Source organism: Canis lupus, chromosome X (genome assembly GCF_048164855.1).
Source record: "Canis lupus baileyi chromosome X, mCanLup2.hap1, whole genome shotgun sequence".
Taxonomy (NCBI): domain Eukaryota; kingdom Metazoa; phylum Chordata; class Mammalia; order Carnivora; family Canidae; genus Canis; species Canis lupus.
The window spans coordinates 110,062,361-110,084,694 of NC_132876.1; the positions used below are offsets into that span (position 1 = coordinate 110,062,361).

The 22,334-nt window shown below is 39.5% G+C and overlaps 1 protein-coding gene across 4 annotated transcripts in view; it reads left to right on the top strand.

Annotated features, from left to right (window-relative positions):
• The window catches only part of ADGRG2 (adhesion G protein-coupled receptor G2), a 129,923-nt gene that overhangs the window by 86,017 nt on the left and 21,572 nt on the right, over positions 1 to 22,334 (top strand). The window contains exons 5-16 of one of the 4 annotated variants that reach the window (XM_072815423.1): positions 988 to 1,026; positions 1,142 to 1,165; positions 2,580 to 2,618; positions 4,519 to 4,560; positions 6,760 to 6,813; positions 10,282 to 10,334; positions 11,201 to 11,256; positions 14,401 to 14,440; positions 14,934 to 14,971; positions 16,395 to 16,489; positions 17,028 to 17,094; positions 21,393 to 21,784. In XM_072815423.1, coding sequence (XP_072671524.1) covers positions 988 to 1,026; positions 1,142 to 1,165; positions 2,580 to 2,618; positions 4,519 to 4,560; positions 6,760 to 6,813; positions 10,282 to 10,334; positions 11,201 to 11,256; positions 14,401 to 14,440; positions 14,934 to 14,971; positions 16,395 to 16,489; positions 17,028 to 17,094; positions 21,393 to 21,784 — 939 coding nt within the window. The remainder of the gene's footprint in view (positions 1 to 987; positions 1,027 to 1,141; positions 1,166 to 2,579; positions 2,619 to 4,518; positions 4,561 to 6,759; positions 6,814 to 10,281; positions 10,335 to 11,200; positions 11,257 to 14,400; positions 14,441 to 14,933; positions 14,972 to 16,394; positions 16,490 to 17,027; positions 17,095 to 21,392; positions 21,785 to 22,334) is intronic. The other 3 variants (XM_072815424.1, XM_072815425.1, XM_072815426.1) reach the window with 3 other exon arrangements.

Consider the following 22,334-nt stretch of genomic DNA (forward strand, 5'->3'; position numbering starts at 1 on the left):
CCCAAATGTTGTCCTTACCCACTGAATATCAGGCTGCCTACTACAAAGCTTGTATGTCTTGTAAAATGTTTGTTTACTTTTCCTGTGTATACATAGAAGTCAAGCCATGGGATCTTTTAAATATTTAAACATGCAAAATGTGTGTAGTAGATTGACCTCTTAGCTTAGTGGATTTACTCCATGGGAAATTTATAACTTGATTGATTGCCTTAATGGCAGCCATATTTTATTTTTAAAGATTTTATTATTTATTTATTTGACAGAGAGAGAGAGGGAGTGCACAAGCAGGGGGAGAAGCAGAGGGAGAAGCAGGTTCCCTGTTGAGCAGGGAGCCCAATGCCGGGCTCGATCCCAGGACCCTGGGATCATGACCTGAGCCAAAGGAAGACGTTTAACAGTGTGCCACCCAGGCATCCCAATAGCAGCCATATTTTAAAATAACTTACCAGGAAATTGTGTTAGGTGGTACTGTACTGAATGGTAGCAGAGTTGTTGTTTTGTGTTTTTAATCCTCAATTCACAATGGGAAGTGTTGCCAGGTGTTAGTATGACAAAATGGAGCCAATGTGCTTATACGTTTTATAATTGTAGTTTGGCAATATTTTAAAATATAAAATATAGAATGTTTTTGAGAATTCTCTGGCTGAAAAAAATTGAAAGTGGTATGTCACATATTTTTCTGTGGTTTCTAAAGTTATTTCCATAATATTGCATAGGTAGGAGCAGGCTTTGAGGGATGTCTCAAGTTCTTCATCTGTAAAATGAGACAGCTGCACTCATTTCATTTCTTGGGTTCTTTCTCCATAATTCTCTGGCTAAGTGTATATTCTCTGAGTGATTATGGGGCTTGCGGATTCATATTGGTCTGAAAGCATGTTGTCTACTTCTTTTCATAATTCTATCTCAAAAGTTTTAACTCCTTAGAATTCAATCAATAATTGTTTCAAAATATTAATTTGAAAATTTTGTTGTTTTTTCCTCTTACAGTTGAATCATCTTTTGTTGGTTTTGTCCCCTACTCCAATGGTACTCCAGGCAAGATTTTGAAAAAATTCAAACCTAGATTTAGCCCAATTTGTTAAGCTTTGGATTTAATTATACCTTTCTATTGTTCCCCTCCCCCCCCTTCCCGGGGCCAAAGAGGTTGAAACTACAAGCCTAAATGGTAAGAATTTTTCTGAAGCAAGTGAAAATTTAATATGAATTATAGATATAATGAATGGTATTGAAGGTTTTCATATTCAAATAACAAAAAAAAAAAAATCCCACCAAATCAAATAAACCCACAAACTGTCAACCCTGCAGAGCATGCCATACTTTTAGGTTAAATGAAAACATTCTTCTTATCACGGAGGGAGGCCAGCCCCTAACCACGCTAACTGTTCTGTAAAAGAGAAGAAATACTGATCACATTTTGAGTACCCTATTTCTCTTGCTTCAACACAGTGCCAGTACATTTTATATGGCAGATTGTTTAAATGTGGAAAGCACATCCAGTGACTTCAGTATGATTCAGCATGAATTTGGAGGCACAGAGTTTTTAAAGACAGCCCTTTTACAGATAATTTTATCAATTTTTAAGTAGTATGACATGATCAAAAACAAACCTGGCTGCTTCATCATGATGGAGAAAGAGGCTGTGTTTGAGGGAGGTGGACAGGTCAACCCATTCTGTGCCCTCCCCTTTGTGAGTAGACTGCTTTTATCTCTGTGCAGGCAAACCCCAACACTTTTCACACTCCCTTACTTAATTAAAATAAAAATCTCACCATGTGGTTAGTGGTTAAGTTGCTAAACAATCATAGATGGAGTTCAGACTGATCAAAACTGGTTTAAATTCATATTTGGTCCAATGGGAAGGAGAAGGTATTATTGTTTTTATGATTAATGACTTTTTACACTGCAAGAAAATCTTCAAAATAGCTTTGGCAGTAGTTTTTGGATTTATTGTATGTGGTTTTATAAGTGTGGTAATGTAATATGTGTTTTTCGCTCCTAATGTTTCATCCAGAATAATAAATTACAGAATGATATTTATTTAAAGAAATAGCAATTAGAATAGAGTTTCAATTGGATTTTAAGGGAAACGAATCAAAATGAGATTTTTCAAAAAGTTAGTTAAATGCAATGTTCAAGAATTTCAATTTAAAACTAGAATTACTTAAAGATTGCTTTAGAAGAGTGTACCATTAAGCATCCACAGGGCTATAAAGTTGGTATTAACTAGAAACATATTCCTTAGGGACTTGCATTATAATGGAGTAAAAAGGAACAAAATATGAAGTGACATAAATGGGTTTAAGTCTAATAATTACAGGAATGTTGCTATGTTTTAGACACAACCTATGTTCAGGAAGCACATTTTAAATGAATAGTCGCTCAGGAATTGTGTCTGAGGGTTGAAGAATGGCTAGTATGTGGTGGGGTGGGCAGCAAATACATGGTAGTGTCAGTTGGCTTTTGCAAAACTCTAGCTTCCCTGGGATTGGGGAAAAGTGAAATGTTTAAGGAACCTAGAAGATACATGTGTTTGTTAATCATGTCAATACTTAGGTTTAATTTTTATTATTTTATTTCAGATGCTACTTCAAGCGTATTATCTACTTTAAACAAAACAGGTAATATCAAGTTCTTTCTAAATATACTAGCTTGTCTTCTGTGTCTTCTTGGGTTCTCCCTTGTGTGGTCAGTCTTCTGGGTTGCTAAAGGTTGTCTCCTTGCCTACTTCCTGTGCCTTCAGTTGTTGATTTACTACTCCTTTTACTTTGATATTGACATTCTGGTGTTACCTCATTGCTGAACTTCCAAACTGTTAACGGCCATAGCACTCCGTTTAAAATAACATTAAAAAAAATCGTGTAATAGTAATATATCTTAGCTCATAACAAATGGAGAATATAGAAAAATACAATGAAAAAATAGAAATCATCTCTTAATGTTACTTTCCTAAGACTATTCCTATTAATAATTTGGTATATTTCCATTCAGGATCATATATAATCTTTTAAACAATAGTCATAGCATATATTTTTATGTCTTGCCCTTTTGACTTCATATTAAGTTATAAGCATTTTCCATCGTCCATTACTATTAATGACTTGATAGTATTCCATTGTGTACCATATGTTGAGCATTATTAAAGCTGTTTTTACTTTTTTAATAGAAATTGTTGCAATGAACATACTTGTGCCAACATTTTGCATTCATTCCTGATTTCTGTAGGATGCGTTCTAAGGATTGAATTTAATAGGTTAGGTCCTTGATCTACCTATTGCCCAGTTACCTTCTTGAAAGCTTGTACCCAGCAACATTCTTGCCAGCAGTGAATGAGAATGTGTCACTATACCTTTGCTAAGAGCTGAGACTATATCATATATTATTAGATCTTTCAATTCCTTTGGTTCTATTTTATATTCTTGATTGGTGATGTTGAACATTTTTCCCCAAAAGCACTTATGTTACTAGAACCAGAAGTTCATTTCACAGATGTGTTTTGTTTGTTCTGGGAAGAAAAGTATCAGAGCAACCCAAATAATATACTTAAAAGATTCTTAATGATAATGCAAAATACCATCAGCCTTTATAATTACCACCAGCCATTACCCATGAGTCAGGCCCACATTGAAACATAAATTCACCAATAACACATAACACAAATGAGGTTCCAGAAACTGTTGGTGTAATGTCATCATGCTTAAGTGCTTCTCCAAGATCTGAGCTTTGTGTTTTCTTCAGAATTTGCCACTCACCCTAGTAGATAGATCTTTGCAAATCTGTGCCCTGAATACAGCCTCTTCCAACTGGCCACCTTAAAGCATGGATTTCTGAACCTGGTTCTCCATTATCTGAGAAATGAACCATGGGCTTTGTCCCCAGGGTGTGTTGGGAAGATATATCTAAGGTTTGCTGCTTCAGAGTATATTAATATTTGCCTGTGGTTTGAACAGTTCCATCTTGGTTCTGCTGTGAGCTCACTGCATGACTGTAGTTGAGTGGTTTTAACCTCTTTGAGAATAATTTTATCTACCCATATAATGGTGATAATATTGTATTAGCTCCTAAAGAAAATAGCAGGACACTTTCTTGATTGTAGAGTATACAGTATTTTACGTATTGTGTTTCCATTAAGTCTTATTCTGAATCAGCTTTTCTTTACAACTTGTCACGTGAAGGTTCTGATAGTGACTTAATTCTACATATTTGATGTGTAAGTCCACGTTAATTTGTCTATCAGCAGCGCATGGAAACTGCAGTAGAATTACACAAGCAGCGGGGTGTGTGATGGGTGTAATATAACTCAGCAAACATGGGAATCCAAATCCCAGACCCACCTTATTCCAATGCTATATGATCTGTGTATGCTCTTCCCGTTTATTCTGCTGCTGGGATGACCAGTAGAGTCTGAAAGATGTCAACAGTATGATCTTCTTAGCAGTTCACTAAAATGGTACTCGTGGAAAATTGTTTTTTAAAAACAAGGAACAGTTCTGCTCTAATATTTAAATTGCTTCTTTGCAGAAAAAACTAAAATCACTATAGTAAAAACCTTCAATGCATCAGGTATGACTTACTATCAATATCAAGAATTTGTTTTTTATAACTAAAGTAAAATCAAACAAATGGCTGGTATTTATGTTTTCTTTCTCTTTTTTCCTACTTTTTAAAAATGAAATCTGTTCTTAATGAATAAATGTTTATGCACTGGGTACCTGAAGTTGTTCTAAGTGTTTGGGGCTATGTAGTCATGATCAGGTACAGTGCCCACCCTTAAGAATCTTCTAGTTTGGGGAGAGATAAGGCAAACAAAGAGATAACTGACATGAGCATGTATGCAGATAAAAGGAAATTATTACACAAGTGTTTCTGAGATGGTTAAGAAGCATGGGAGATTAAAAGGCTGGTGCTAGTGGTTATCATTGGGATGTAATTTATGAGGGAAAGAGTCTTAGAGGAGTGAACCTCAGACTCTTGAAATAAAAAAAAGGGATGTAGTTTTAAGTACCTAGTGCAAGAGTAGGAATATGTGATATTTTTAACAAAGGCTTCTGGTTGATGAAAAGCAGGGATTGGCAGACTGTGGCCTGGGGGGCAAATATGGCCCACTATCTATTTTTGTAAATAAAGTTTTATTGGAACACTGCCGTGTCCATTTGTTTACATGTTAATCTATGGCTACTTTTCCAATACAATGAACAGGAGAGTTGAGTAGTTGTGGCCCACTATATGGTCCACAAAGCCTAAAATATTTACTTTTTGACCCTTTACAAAGTTTTCTTACTCATGACTTAAAGGATGACCTGTGGCCATGTACTTGGGGGAAATGACAGATAACAGTCCTAGCAATAGGAAAAAAAAATTCTCAGGATTAATGAATAGCCAAAAGACACATATCACTGGAAACAAAGGCACCCCTAAAACTTAGAGAAAGATGAGATGATGGCATATAACACTTAGTGAACAATAATAGACCAATGGTTGTAGAGAACACTTAAAGCATTACTACTCACCATCTAAAGCAAGTATATTTAAAATGAAATCTGCCTCTTCAGGTGTGATTAACATTGCTGTGAAACATGTCAGGTAACTTTGGGGAGCCAAATTCAGTTTGCTCACAGAATCAAAACTCTTAGTTGAAGCATGATGCCTATACCACAAATGTCACCTAGGTCATTCTGGCAGAAACCATTTCATGTACATGAACACAAGTTGTAATTTTAGTTTGTGTCCGAACTTGTTCTCTTAAGAATAATTAAGCACTCATAAAGTACAACAGAAATAAAATAGCAATCAGGCATTGCATTCATAATTCTGACCAAACCAGACCTAACAAGGACAGCAAAATATCCCTTAATATAACAACCTTTTCTCCTTGGCACTTTGCTTAATACATTATCAGCATTTGCCTCTCACATTTACTATAGATTTCTTATACTTCACCAAAAGGATGAAATTAATGAAGGCAAGATTTTTAGGGGAGTAAACCTTGGGCTCTTTTCAAATCAAAGAAGATACGTACTTCTCCTTTTACCAAAGGAGAAAGTGCCTTTTAGGTGAATATGTATGAAGTTTTTTGTTCTAACATGGCTTTATCTCATCTCCCATTCATCTCTGCTTCCTCTGTACGCCTATGTGGTCTGTTGTCCTGGCTGTCACTCCATTTTGCCCTTATTATAACTTACTATATTGCATGTTCATTGAGAGCAGGGTCTGTATCTGGAACCTTCCAAAGTCTGTAGAATATGGTAGTTGTTGAGCAAATAGTTTTTAAATTTTGTGGTTTTTGCCTATGTGTGATGACATCATGATATCAATATTATTTTTTACATACATTTGCATAAGGAAATAAGACCAGCATTAGAGGGTTCATGGACTCCCGTGCCCAGAGAAGGAAAGAGGATCTATCAGTAAGGGCTATTGCATTTAAAGTCTCTATGCTCAATTTGCAATCACACTGTTCTTTTTATGTTGGACAGAAGAGGGATTGATTGGACATGGGACAACAAAAATTTTGAGGGAGGAGTAAGGGATCAGACAGTGACATACTAAAGAATAGTAAAGAATCAAGTTCTATAGCTGACCAACTAAAAAATGAAAACACTCTTATTCCTTTAGTCTTTGTGGAATTCATCCAGCCAATTATATCCAACTTATAATATTTTTGGTCCACATTTGATGCCTGAATTTGTGAATTCTCTTGACAATGTAGGAGATAAGTGTAGGTGTTGACATGTTTAACCGGCTGGGTTATTTTCTTTGCAGGAGTCAAACCCCAGAGAAATATCTGCAATTTGTCATCTATTTGCAATGACTCAGGTTAGTTCTTGTGTACATTACACATTACCAGATAAATGAGCTCCATAGAGAGAAAAGGTTTGTTTTTCTCCTGTTGAACATGTGATGTGTATCTCTCTGATCTGTCTCTTTTCATATCGCCTGGCTACTAAGAGGTCCCAAATGAAAACAAAAGCAAATTTTAGACCTGCCTGAAATTATCTTCCCATTGCTTTAGTGAGATGATGGATTAACTTCCTTAATATGAGAACATGAAGCTCTACACTAAATATTTTCCACCATAGCTTTAAATCCATAACTAATACCTTTAGAATTGATTCATGGATATAACTAGCAATGTCCTTAATTATTGAAATCCACTTCTGGTATGTAAATCCCTCAAGCTTTTCCATAGGACCTGAAGTATTATAGCTTAGAAATAGGATGTTGTCTTTTACTAAAAGTAAAATGAGCTGCTCTACTAGATTGTTGAAAACCTCATGTACACGTAGTTTAACTGGATGCTAATTCCAGGAGTGCCCAGAGTGCATTTTGCCATCTTTAAGCCGGACTGTCCACTATTTTTTAAAAGATTTTATTTATCTATTCATAGAGACAGAGAGAGAGAGGGAGAGGCAGAGACACAGGCAGAGGGAGAAGCAGGCTCCATACAGGGAGCCCGATGCGGGACTCGATCCCAGGTCTCCAGGATCATACCCTGGGCTGCAGGCGGCGCCAAACTGCTGCGCCACCAGGGCTGCCCTGTCCACTAATTTTTAAATTTAAGATGGAAATCTCTTGAGAACACGCTATTTTTGAAATGGGAATATTTTCCCTTCTGCCATGGGCCAGAAGGAATGAAACAACCATTTTTGCCATGTCGAGTTGGCTCCCTGGGCTCCCTTATTAAAACCAATGAAAGCAGATGTGAAAAACATAAAAACATGGTGTGGCAGGGAAGAACTGGATCATGGGAAGAGAGAAGAGGAAGGTAACAAAGTATTTTGTAATATTGCAATCTTAAAAAACAATCCTTATAGGAGTGTTTTCCTTTTCTTCTGTTCCTTCTGTTCTGTTTCCTTTAATAATTTGTTTGAAAAACATAGGAAACAATTTCAAGTAAAATAAGTTAAAGTTGGGTAGTATTAGAAAACAAGAAAACTTTGTGTTCAAGGAATGGTCCACAAACATTTTCTGTTGTGTTAATGTGAGCTTTATGTATATGAGCATTCTGCTGATAGGCTGCATCAGGTAGAATTTATTTTATTTTATTTTATTTTATTTTATTTTATTTTATTTTATTTTATTTTATTTTAATTATTTTATATTTATTCATGAGAGACACAGAGAGAAAGAGGCAGAGACACAGGCAAAGAAAGAGGCAAGTTCCATGCAGGGAGCCCGATGTGGGACTCAATCCCGAGACCCCAGGATCACACCCTGGGCCAAAGACAGGCCCTCAACTGCTGAGCCACCCAGGCATCCCCACCAGGTAGAATTTAGTAGGAAGGTACTAGCTGGCTTTGATTGAAGGGAAAAAAAAAAAAACCACTTGTTAGATACATTTCACTTTCATACATTGTGTAACTCCCCTTCCCTCCTTCTTCCCTTACCCTTCTCTCATTGAAATCTCTATAATTTCATTATTTTTACGCTTCATCTGCGTTTTGGACTGGTGACTAATGTCTAGTTTAGTGGTGTGTCTACATGGTGTTTGATAACTTTGAAAATTGAACATTTAGTAAAAAAAAAAAAAAAAAAAAAAAAAAAGCCGTCATCTTGAATAACAGATGCCAGGAAGCTGGCTGGAGTAATGTTTTCCCCAATTAAGCGACTGAATTGACCATTTGTTTTAGTGTCTGGTGAAAACAACCTCATCAGGGAACCAATTCTTTTGGCACCAGAAATTCCATGGTATCCTGCCAGAAACTAGAAACCTTCACTCCTCGCAGGTTCCAATCTGAGTTCCTTTAAGGGAAGTGGAGGCTGGTGAAAAAACTGGGAGCGGACCAGGCAGAGTTAGGCTGAGGGTCAAAAGCTTCCCAGTTGCTCTGCTACCACTGTGCTCCCAGCACATTTATGAAATTCAGCATGCAGTCCATCCCCATCCTGAGGGATGAACTCGGAGAACGGGCAGATGGGGGAGAGGGATTGTAGGTGTCGGCATGCGCACACATGCATGGACACACTGAATAAATCTTTAATAGCTATGTATATCTATGTATAATCTATGTATATCTCAGGTATCTTTACTTTTAATAATTATATCCTGCATAAATTGAGATTTCAGTATCCATCTGCAGAAGTTGAGGTCCTCAGTAGAAGAGTCGCCAAAATAGATAAATCCCCTTAATCACTGGGCCAGTGGCTTTGTCGGCTATTTTAAGTAGAAGTGGACCATTGGGTACTTGGCTGTGGGAATCAGTTGTACCTTGGGTTGCTATAAAAGATGAGCTGAGAAGGCATTCAGCCCTGCAGCTCAGGTGTTGACAAACAACTGCCCATAGTCTAAATAATGCCTGCCACCTGTTTTTGTAAATAAAGTTTTATTGGAATATAGCCATGCCATTCATGTACATATTGCTTGGCTGCTTTCATGCTACAACTGCAAAGTTGATTAGTTCTGATAGAACAGATGGCCCACCAGACCTCAAATATCTGATCTGATACCAAAAAGATGGTTGACACCTGCACCAGTTTGTATGACCTCTTTGCCCTTCTGCTCAAGAGGCCAGTTTTCTGTCTCTGTAGATTATGAAGTGCACACAGTGTACTTCTGTTAAGGACTCTGTATTTTCTTTTTTTCTGATCAAGTCGGAGCCCCTCCAAGTCTACCCTGTAGAAAATAGGTTGACTGAAATTGAGTTCTGTTTTTCCCAAGTGAGCATTTTAAGAACAGGATTTTCTGGCATTTCTGGGATGAAAGCCACAATGAGTTGTTCAGCTGAAGAAAGGATTCTCCCTGCATACCATTCAGGTATGCAAAATCCAATGCAAAAATCTCAACTTTGTTCCTAGGGAAGAGATTGCATTTGGTAGCTATATTTAAAAAGGAAAAAAAAAAAAAAACACAAGCAGCAAGGAATAAATAGACTCTCCTAAGGCTACTTAATTTCTGAGAAACACTTTTTCCCTCCTGCCTTTTTGTATGTAACTGTAACTAGAACAACCCAAAAAGATTTTTAATGTCAGAGCCACAATTCCCCAAGTTAGCATCTTTATGGGAAGCCAAGCTCTGATGAGCAGCATGTAGGATTAAAATTTCTAGACAAGGAGACAGGTTTTTTCTCTTTCTGCATTCCTGCATAGAATTTATGGTTCACATTTTCTGAAAATTATATTGATGGTCATTGAGTAACATTCTAATAGGAAAGACAGTCAATGTGAGTCCCTGCAAAGAATTTGATGAAACTGTTTATAAAATAATCTGATAATCTTTTCCTGTGTTGTATTAATCCTTAAGCTCTAAGGATGCAAATCTCAAACTTTGTTTTGCAAATTTATTTTTAGCATTTTTTAGAGGTGAGATAATGTTTCAATATGAAGAAAGCAATGTTACTCAGGTAGGTTTTAAAGATTTTTTTTTTACTGCAATCTTAAAAAGCAAGTGCTTGTGAATTTAAAGATTTGTTTTAAGGTTCAGATTATTCATGGTATTCAGCATATTTACTTTTATGACAAAATTTAAATAAAATATGTGTTGTTGAATCACTGACTTTGTCAAGAGGGTTTGACTTCATAATAATCATGGTGCTTTGTTAATCAGCCTATTTCAGTTTTTACTAAGCTTGCTGCTGAATGTTTACACGATGGAACCCTATGGCCTTTAAAATTTTAAAATTATATGAGAAACTTGGTATTACCAATAAGTAATATATTGAATCTAAGAGTAGTCTTATGAATCTCATCCTTTTTCACCCCATGGGGGATTCAGATGCATTAGTATCAGACTTCCCATGACCTAGATTGGTTCAGAGGATCCCAGCTAAATATGGTTTGTTCTTTCAGTGACTATTTCCTGAGCACCTACGATGTGCCAGGCAAGGATTGAGGGTGCTAGAAAATGCAGTGAAGGCTGCTACCAAGTTCCCTCTTTACATTGGGATCTTGTACTTAAGTCCAGGGCTTTTCATGGGGAGAGTTTTAATCGGATTCTTTTGGGGGAACCCTTGGAATAATGAAATTAATTAGCACATTAGACTTGCTGATTCAGAATATTTTTTATAGGAAATGTAAAAACAAAAACTAGCGCAGTCAATATGTATTTCATCATTAGCTAGACAATAAATACTCCATGCAATTAGTATTCAGTCTTTGAGGTGTATTTTTTTGGGTGATCAATGAAATTGAAGAACAACTTCTTGTTAGAGAATATAAAAAACACATGACAATATTTGTTGTATTCTTAATGATTTTGTGTTCCTAACAGAATCAAAATATGGCTAATGGCACCTTATCTGGAATCCCATCTCTAAGGGAATCAAAGTGAGTAATCTGCTGCTTGATTTAAAGTTATGGCATCAACAATGGAAAGATATTTGTTGAGCTATCTTCCTCTTGGGAACTGAGAATAGGAAATAGACCCAAAAGTTATAAAGAATTAGTTCTCAAGTTCTTAGCAAATAGACGGTGGTCACTTGTCATCAAGTAATAGCCCCATGAGGCTGTTCTCTTTGATGCTCTGAAGGTATGTAGGAGGTCCATTTTCACTGGTTATTGAGCTGCAGTATGATTTGGTAGCCAGAAAGGTTGGAAGAAGAGTTTGAGGTAGGATGCCATGTATTCCATTTGTTCAGGTGTTCATGAAGTATCAGTCATTCAAAAATCAGAGGGGGTTCTTCATGAAGTAGGTACCAGCTTCCAGGGACAAGCACGGACAGTGAGAGAAATACATTACAAATATAGATGCTCCTGGTCAGACACAAGGTCAAAATGTCAGTCTAGGCCTGGAGACCATCTTACCTGAGTGTCAGTGGAAGGGGAAACATTATGTCTTCACCCTTGTGCAGGGAAGCAGCATAGGATCCTAGATAAAATCCATCTACTCTCAACCTTGCTACTACCTCTCAAACGAGTGTCTCCTCAACTTTTGAACCAAATCCAAAAGCTTTTGGGAGTATCTATGATGACATGGAAGAAAAAAAAAACCTTTCCTAGGTCAAAACAAAACAAAACAAAACAAAACTCTTCTAAAGGGTCATCTTTTCTTTTCTTTTTTTTTTTAAGGGTCATCTTTTCAATTAGCATTTGACTTGACTGCTTCCACTGAGTCAGCAATGAGTCAGCAATGATGAGTCAGCAATGCATAGGTGGAGAGGACCCTTAGGACTCCGCCTGATGGATGTCAAACATCTCAAGGGCTCCCCTGAATGTGTAGCGGCAAACAGTTAAACTAGTGATAACTGGGATGGACTGGAGTGGTATTTCTGTCCTTTCCACTTATTTTATGAACTCCTGATAAAAATGTAGCTTCCCTAGCTATTCAAAGTATATGTGTGAAATAAAGAGCAGGAGATATCAATGTCCTAAAAGTATCTTAAACTTTAGACAGGAAATAATATTAATAGGATAACATTTTTAAAACTTCTAAATAGAACACAACTTAATGACTAGACTTGAAACACAGAGGAGTTATTTAAAGCCACGGTGCATTTGTTGAGCACCTACTATGTGTTTGGCCTTGGGGATAAACCCAACGCTCAGGATGGAAAACATTCTAGAACAAGGGTTCTCTACCCTGGCTGCATATTAAAATCACCTAGGGAGCTTTTAAAAGTCCTGGTGTCCAGGCACAATCTGTAACAATTAGATCAGTATTCAGGGGCTGGGACACGGATGTTGGTATTTTTGAATGCCCCCTGGCAGTTTCAGCATGAGGCCAATTTTTAGAACCAGGAGTCTAGAGTCTGGCAGGACAGACATAGGATACAAACAAATAACAATACAGTACAATCCCTCCAGTGAACATGACATATCCAGGGTACCAAAGGATGTTCTGTGTATCTAAATATAGAGCAAGAAGAGCGGTGGGACTTGATTGCAGGGGCCAGGGAGACCCTCAGAAAGGTGGCTTCTGCTGGCTAGAAAAGCCGGGTGACTACCTACTGTTGCCACAGTCCTTCTCTTTTTTCCTTCAGACCTTCCCTGGAACCATCTAGAACTTTTGTGCATTCCTTGGAGCTGGGCTTGTCAGCCTTGGCACTATTGACATTTTGGAGCTGACAGCTCTCTATTATGTGGTGTGACAGATTCCTAACCTCTATCCACTAGACGCCAGTAACACCCAGCCCCCAATTGTGACAATCAAAAACCTCTCCAGATGTTGCCCAATGTCCCTTGAGGGGCAGAGTCTGTCCCTGCATGCCCCCCTCCCCCCAGTTGAGAACAATTGCCTTAGAGTAAATTCTTTGTCTTCTTTTTAAAAAGATTTTATTTATTTGAGAGAGGAAAGCACAAGCGAGGGGAGGGGCAGAGGAAGAGAGAAAGGCAGGCTCCGCACTAAGCAGGAAGCCAGACACAGCTGACCCCAGGACTCCTAGATCTTGATCATGATCAGAGCCAAAGGCAGATTCTTAACCTGCTGAGCACCCCGCCCCCCCCCCCCCCGCCCCCGGCTCCTCTAGAGTGAATTCTTTTTTTTTTTTTTTTAAGATTTTATTTATTTATTCATGAGAGACAGAGAGAGAGAGAGGCAGAGGCAGAGACACAGGTAGAGGGAGAAGCAAGCTCCATGCAGGGAGCCCGATGTGGGACTCGATCCCGGGTCTCCAGGATCAGGCCCTGGGCTGAAGGCTGCACTAAACTACTGAGCCACCTGGGCTGCCCAATAGGGATTTTCTTAGAGTGAATTCTTTAATGATTTCTTTTATCCTAACTTCCTGTGAAGCTCTTCTACATAGAAGAAATAAAAGTGTTGTTGGAGGGGTGGTGCCTGGGTGGCTCAGTCAGTTAAGAATCTGCCTTTGGTTTGGGTCATGATCTCGGGGTCTGGAGATGGAGCCCCACGTGGGGCTCCCTGCTCAGTGGGGAGTCTGCTTCTCCCTCTCCCTCTGCCCCTCCCCCCAGCTTGTGAACTCTCTCAAATAAATAAAATCTTAAAAAGAAGTGTTTACAAGTGTTACTGGGAGTGGGATTGGAGGAGAGGAATGAGGAAAGGTCTTAAAGAGGAGTGGTGAGGAGGGGATCAGGGACTGGAGAGCATTAGATAGAGGACAGGAGAGGGCAGGTGGAGAGGGAGTGAGGAAGAAATCAGGGGTGCAGGGCCCCACGTTGAGTGGTGGGCCCCTTTCAGAAATTTCACCTCTGGCCAGCTCTTCCCAGGGCCCTCTGCCAGAAGAAGCTGCCTGGGGGGTTGCCCGAGCCTAATGAATAACAAGATTGTTCAACCATAATTTATATCTTGCTGTTGGCTGGAACTATACAGCTTCTGACTGGTTAGTTTCCCTTGTCATATAAATAATTTATTTTTCTCACGTGGGAATCGCTTAGTATACCCAGTGTTTTCTTCAAAGTGAACACTGGAAGCAATAAATGCCATAGGCTTAATTTAATTGCTAAAAATCTAACTTGTTTTGAATTTAACATCACCAGTGATCTCCTTCATGTCAATTTCTCTCGTTTTATTAACAGACGATCAGAGCTCAACAAAACCCTGCAAACCTTAAGTGAGGTAATCATAGTACATCCTATACTTTGTTTATAATTACTGTTTCTGTTTGGGGGAAGGCACGGAGTTCTGTGTTCCTGAGGAGAGATGTATTCAAACTTTCCCAAATCTGTCCTATTAAAGATTGAATAGACTAGTGCCATACTCCAGAAATCAGAATGGGAGGGATCCAGAATCAGAACTGGAAATCACAATAGATGGATATTATATGGTGATAGATTTTACTTCATGTAAAACCTAAAGCTTCTTAAAATGAGGGCTCCAGAATGAGCTCCTTTGTGTGGTAGCAAGTTCCTCGACAGTAGCAGGATGCAAGCAGAGCCTGTTTGTTCCAAGTAGCTTTGACGATACAACAGGAATCTGATAGCAATGTGAATTGGATGATCCCTAGGGGTTCTTGTGAGTCTAAGATTCTATGATGCTGTGATAAGTCCTGGGTTGTTTGTCTGACATTCTCAACTGTCAAAGTAACCAGTATATTTTTTATTTGTTTCAGACTTACTTTATAGTGTGTGCTACAGCAGAGGCCCAGAGGTCAGTCATTTTTAATACTTTTATCCGTATTAGTTCTCTATTCATGAGAAATAAAGTATTGAGGGGTCTTAGGTTGCAAATTCAAATATTTTCCTCTAAAATAAATACATATTCATGACATTTTGGATATATGGTTTTATTCTTTGAAACACATCATTGTCACATCTATCTTCCCATTTCTTTCTTTCTTTTTTTTTTTAAAAAGAATTATTTATCCATTCATGAGGGACACAGAGCGGGGGCGGGGGAGTAGAGACACAGGGAGAGAGAGAAACCGGCTCCTCACAGGGAGCCCGATGTGGGACTCAATCCTGGGACTCCAGGATCATGCCCTGGGCTGAAGGCAGACGCTCAACCACTGAGCCACCTAGGTGTCCCCATCTTCTCATTTTTTTATAACTCACAGAGGGGTGGGTGGGATTGGGCCATTGCCTCTGGTGTGGCGATGCTAAGGATTATCAGTGTCCTTAGCCCCAAGGGCTGCCGATATAACCAAGAAATGTTTCCCAGGGGTCCAGCCTAGTGAAGGCCAGACAGAGAAGAAGCAGTATAATAATGGTGCTTGGGAGAAGAAGGAGAGAGAGGAATAGATTGAAAAGTGTGCAAGGTGAATCAGAGATTACCCAACAATTATTTAAATTGCACAGATGATCATTTATAAATTGTGTCCATCGGCTGTCTTGGCTGCATAAGCGAATGACTTATATAAATCAGTAATCTTGCCCCTTGAATCCTGGGCGACCTATCAGAGTGCAGGACCTAGAAAATTACAGCTTCTGCTCATGAGGCTATTCTTTGGTACAAATAGTGGCAATTATTCATGAAACTATAGATTGAATCCTTATCCACTATACATATTTAGTTTATTTCACTTACCACTTTTTGTTATTTGCAACATTAGTAATTTTTCACATAAATCAAGACTAAAGTAAAACAAAACAAATCAGTAATGTCTTAAATTGCTAGTTATCTGATAATCTAGATTGAATTGCCAGAGAGATTTTGGATTTAAGAGACCTCAACGTTCACCTAGGCTGGTATATGACAGGGCTTCCATGATGGAAATTCAAATGCCTACAGATAGATACCAGGTGAGTAGCTAGCTGAGGGTAACACTCTAGATGTTGAGATGCTTGTCTTTGCAAACAAGTTACACCCCTGCCAGATCATAGTTCCTGCAGGCAAAATGTTTCAGTAGTTGTGTGGTCAGAGGGTCTCTGGTTTGCAACCTCTGCAACTGGAAACCTCTATAAATGTCTCATGGTTGAGAGTCGTGGGTGTTCACAGGCTTATTGGGCTGACGTTGCAAGTTCACAGCATCAGTGTCTCCTTTCCTCATTCCCAAACTTGAAAAAGCATTTACAAATATGTAGGTAGGTTTCCAGTTTAGTAACATTCTGGTTATATGTATTTCTCTTTACAGCACATTAAATTGTACATTCACAATAAAAATGAATAAAACAATGAACATATGTGCTATAATGGTTGCTTTGAAAAAAGTAAAGATCCAACCAATGGGTAAGTTGTCTCTGCCTTTATTGCTGTTTGTTTTCACATGACTTTTATGTGTTCTTTTTAAAACTGAAAATACAATCGATAAACTTAAGTATGTTACAGCTTTCTGTTTTGACTCTCAGTTTTTGGAGAGCTCTAAAAAGTGATTTTTCACACTTTTTCAATAAAGTTTCAGTATACTGTATTTGAAACATGATAGAAAAAACCCTACTGAGAGAGGGAGACCTCTGTTTGGAGTGTTTGATAGATTGCTACTGGTTCTATTTACTTCGAAATTCTTCTAAGGAGCTGCTGAAGAGCAACTGATATTGCATGTATATAACCTCCCCCAAAGTATTTACTCAAAAAATATTTTTGAGCACTTATTATGTATGTATGATTGTCAATATAATAGTATCCAGTTTTATTTTATCATCTGTTTTAGACAAATGCACTATAAAATACAGCCAGTGTAGGAACCATAATATTTGGTGGATCTGAGCATCTGTCTTGCCTTACTCTTGACCATGTATTTTCTTCTTTTCTTTTCTGTTGTCTCCAGAGCAGTGCTGCTGTTCTGTCAGGACACCCTGCCCTTCCTCCCCGGAAGAGTTGGGAAAACTGCAGTGGTATGTAGCAAACATGCTGACTTTTTTCCTAAAATTATTAATTATTATAATTAATAATAATAATATTTAATCACCCTGCTGGCTAAGGAAGTTTGGAATTTTGACAGCGAAGAAGGGCTTTCAGTTTTAGGGGAAATGCAGTTTTTTGTTGTATCAAGTTTCTATTTGGACCATTACCTTGAAATAATGGTTTGCAATCTTGGTTGCACATTAAAATCACCTGGGGAGTATTACAAATATTCTGGCCCCTGCCCCTCACCCAGCCTCACTAACCAAATGCCATCATATTTTTTCAGTGTGGTAGTTGAGAAAGGGTATCTCAGTGGTATTTTAATTTGCACTTCTCTTATGAGGACTATTTGAACATTTTTCATGTATTTGGGGGTCATTTTTTATATCTTTCTTGTTAATTGTTCGTGTCTTTCCCACTTTTTTCTACTGAATATCTGATCAGTTGGGTTTTTTTTTTTTAGGATTTTATTTGTTTGTTTCTTTGTTTGAGAGAGAGAGAGAGCAGGGGGAGGAACAGAGGGAGAGACAGAGAATCTCCCGCAGACTCAACACTGAGCACAGAGCCCAAAGCAGGACTAGATCTCATGACCCGAGATCATGACCTGAGCCAAAATCAAGAGTCCTATGCTTAGCCAACTGAGCCCCTGATCAGTTTTTAAGAGTCCTTTATATAGTCTCAGGAAAATATATATATTTTCCTCCTCTGTAAAATAAGGAAGTGAGCCCTATCAGCACTTCTCAGGAGTTGCTGAGTGTATTAGTCACAGAGGATCTTGTTAAAATTCTAATCCAGCATGTCTGGGAAAGACCTGAGATTCTGAATTTCAAACAAGTTCCCAGGTGAAGCCAGGGCTGCTGGTTCATGGACCCCACTTTGAGTAGTGGGTCTAGATCATACAGCAGTGGTTCTCAACCCTGGATGCACATTGGAATCATCTGGGGAGTTTTAAAAGCACCAAGGCCTGCCTCCCACCCTCAGAAATGGTGATGTCATTGGTCTGGGGTACAGCCCAGGCTTCCAGATTTTTCAGGATTCCTGGGTGGGGTGACTTCTTAAAAAAATATTTTATTTATTTCTTTATTTGAGAGAAAGAGTGAGACTACGAGCAGAGGGAGGGGCAGACTCCCCACTGAACACAGAGCCTGATGTGGGGCTTAATCTCATGATTCTGAGATCATCACCCGAGCTGAAATCAAGAGTCAGACACTTAACTGACTGAGCCACCCAGGAGCCCCCTGGGTGGGGTAATTCTAATGTGCAACTAAATATGAGAACCACTAGGCTAGAATTAGGTGATGGCTCAGGGTGTTTATAATACATTGGTTTTTAAGATTGGCTGCACATTGCAAATACCTCGGGCCCTTTTATTTTAATTAATTAATTAATTTTAAAAGATTTAATTTATTAGAGAGAGAGAGAGAGACAGATAAAGAGCGAGAAAGGGGAGGATCAGAGGCAGAGGGAGAAGCGACTCCCCGCTGAGCAGGGAGCCCAATGTGGTGCTCAAACCCAGGACCCTGAGATCATGACCTGAGCTGAAGGCAGACACTTAACCGATTGAGCCACCCAGGTGCCCTATTTTTAAAATTTTTTAAAGATTTTATTTATTTGAGAGAGAGAGAGAGAGTGCACGGGCAGGGGGAAGGGCAGAGGGAGAGGGAGAAGTAGAGTCCCCTCTGACGTGGGGCTCTATCCCAGGACCCTGAGATCACGACCTGAGTGTAAAACAGATGCCTAACAGACTGAGCCACCCAGATACCCTGTCAGGCCCTTTTAAAACCTACTGATACGTCAGAGTGGCCTTTTTGGTGTTGATCTGGGTGGTGATGATATAGGTGTATACATGTATACAAATCCTCAAGCTCTAAATATAAGATCAGTACAGTCTACTGTATGTAGGCTGGACTTGGGTGAAGAAGCATATTAAAACCAATGTGGATGCCTGCACCCACCCCAGAGAACAGTTTGGTTGGTTTGGAGTGGGAGCCCTTGCACCTGTGCTAAAGCACTCTGAGGTTTCTTTTTTTTTTTTTATTTATTCATGAGAGACAGAGAGACAGACAGACACAGGCAGAGGGAGAAGCAGGCTTCATGCAGGGAGCCCGATGTAGGACTTGATCCTGGGATTCCAGGATCACTCCCTGAACCGAAGGCAGACACTTAACCGCTGGGCCACCCAGGCGTCCTTGCTCTGAGGTTTCTAATGTATGGTTGCCATTGCCCACCACTGTTCGGCCTCTCCCGGTGTGCCTCTACCAACAGATGGGGGGCTCTGAGTAGCAGAAATGCCAAGAGCATTAGAGAGAGGGTAGCCTCTTCATGCTGGAGCCCAGTGAATGGGAACCCTTATGCTGGGGGATTTGGTTGCTGTAGGACCCCAGATGCAAGAAGGAAATTTAATTTATACTTTGCAAAGCACCTTTGCCATGACTTGGCCTGATGAGTTGCTACCATATACAATTCAAAGAATGAGTCTCAGAGCAGTTGGGTGATTTCCTAGAAGACTAAGGAGATCTGGAGCCTCAGGCAAGGCTCCTTGACTCATCAGCTTTCTGACTGTCTGGCACGCCTTCGTCCGCACTGCTGTCCTGAACCTCAGGCTGTGTAGCGAGGCTTCTGGCAGTTGTCTGGCCAGACTAGACTGAGCCAGCATTTCTTTTTATGGGCATGACCTGCCTTGAATTCCTCAACCTAATATTCCTAGGTCCTCTCACCCAAGAGAAGCTCTAAAGACACATTCTAGTTGGTGCTCTTAGATCACCGTATAAAACTGGACCCATGAGAGGCTTCCCTAGGTAATAATTTTTTGCCCCCCTCTGCTTGCTCTTCCCCTAACCCCAAGACTGGTAGATCTTGATAGTAGATGAGTTCTTCTCAACCTTCCATGCTGTGAAAATATATGGCCCTGGGAACCTCACCGCTGCACCAAGACCAACCAAAACAGATGCTGGGGAGTAGGCCACAGAAATCTCTCTATATTTTTAAAGTCCTCTGGGTTTTCTCATGTGCAGCCTAGGTTGAGAACCACTGGGCTAAAGCAACATTGGGGGCATAGCTGGTTTACAAACTGGGGACCCCTTTGGCCCCAGCTTAATTCATTATTTCATTCAATGAACATTTCCTGGTCACTTACTATGTGCCAGTTAGACTCTGTGCCAGTTAGCATCATCCTGGGCTATTGCAGTCTAAAATTAATTAGACAGATTCCTACGTTCATCAATTTCACAGAAGTTTATGTGTTATTGACCTCAGTTCAAGATTTTCTTGAAACAAAATTCAGTACATCAAAGAAAAAAAAAAGGCAGTGTGAACTACCTTTCCCAGCCAATATTACACTGCATGTGAGTGAGCTAAATTTGAGGTTTCATGGAAAGGAAAGGCTTACCTGTGACTCACTAAGACCAGTATGAGTATTTGCCAAAATAAAAAATTCCATTCTCCAAATCATTAATAATGATTTTTGCACATTTTTCTAATATGGATCAATACACAGAAGATTGTAAATGAAATTGACTGAATTGTGTGCTTTGCAAAAGCTACAGGAAAAACCTGAAGAACAGTTTATTGTTATTGGTATATTTAAGGCCGCTTTTAAAATTTATGCCATACCCTTTTGTACCTCATGTTAATACTGAGTTGACTTAGAGTTTATGAATCTATTCTGTGCAAATATAGTTTTGAAATGGATATGCTTTGGCTTCAAAGTCAAATCAGTTGTTCTGAAAATGATGAGCTGGTTTTGTTAATGTGGATTTGAACATTAAAGAAAAATTATATTTTGGTATTTAAATTTCTAGAGAACTTTACAGTATGTTAGGAACAGTTTGGGCATGAGATTCTACCTTTTTTTGAGAATACATTTTGTAAAATCTAAAGCAAACATATGAGACAGAGCCCTAATATATGAAAACCAACCAGGTGGGTAGCAGCATTTAACAGCTCCCCTCCTCCAGAAGCACGTAGAAATGTTCCAGGATCTCGGCAACTGAGTGATAAATGATAAGGCACAAGAGCCCAAGAGCAGTGGTGAGTGAGTGAACCAGAACTGGCAGTTCATAGAAGAGCCTCTCGCCTGCATAATCTTCTCCCAGGTCGTAGAAGTGGGCAGGTCCAGGGGCTGGTGGCAAGGGCACAGAGGGCACGCAGGGGCAGAGGCTGGGAGTAGTGGCAGGTCCCTGATGGAGCCAAGTCACCTTGGTGGTGTCAGATGGTTGCCAGAGGAGGAGATTAGCCTCTCTGTGACCCATTCGTATCTCACATGCATCTCTCTGATTCTTTCCTTTAGCGACCTGCAGGATCCTGTTGTATGTCTTGCTGGTCATCCAGATGGCTCACCATTTTCTTCTTCTAGAAATTCCATCCCAGCTGCTCCCCAGACCACTATTCTATCCCAGGTCTCCAGTACCTTCTCTTTTGCTGAGCCTCTAAATCCTCCACCTGTAACCCTGAGCCCTCCCTCTCCAACACGAGTGATTCAGCTTCCTTCTCCCCAGCCTTCAGCTTCCCTATCTTCCAGCCCTGCCATTGACATGCCACCCAATTCTGGAACAGTCTCTTCTTCTATGAACCAAACTGATCTTTCCTACACACTACCACCTATGAAATCCTCACTTTCCTCTCTTACCACATCTGCCCCTGTGAATGTCATCACGACCAGCACACCTCCTGACAAGACAGGTAAATATGAGGAGCCACGCTGCTGCTGTTTGTTATAATCTGGCTTCCTGAAATGCAGATGCCAGCCTGCCAAATCAAGATATCTGTAATAAGACCATGTCAAACTTTCTTTTTGTGATGTCTGCTTGATTTCGAGAGATTTCCTGAAGATTTTCATAGAACATAGATATAGCGGAGTTTGATTGCTTTGACCAAGAGAGTGGAGAAATAGCTGAGGCATATCTCATTTTATTATTTATTTATAGGTTTCTTTCTCCTACAAAAGATTATTAGGTCACTGTTTTCAACATTCTGAATAGGAAACTTTTGAACTTTTTTTTTAAAGATTGATTTATTTAGAGAGAGGGAGAGATAGAGAGAGAGCGTGGTGGGGGGAGGGACAGAGAGAGAGAGGACAAGAGAATCTCAAGTAGACTCCCTGCTGAGTGTGGAGCCCAGTGCGGGGCTCAATCCCAGGACCCTGAGGTCATGACCTGAGCCGAAACCAAGAATTGGATGCTTAACCAACTGAGCCACCTGGGAGCCCCCCAAAACTTTTGTACTATTAAAT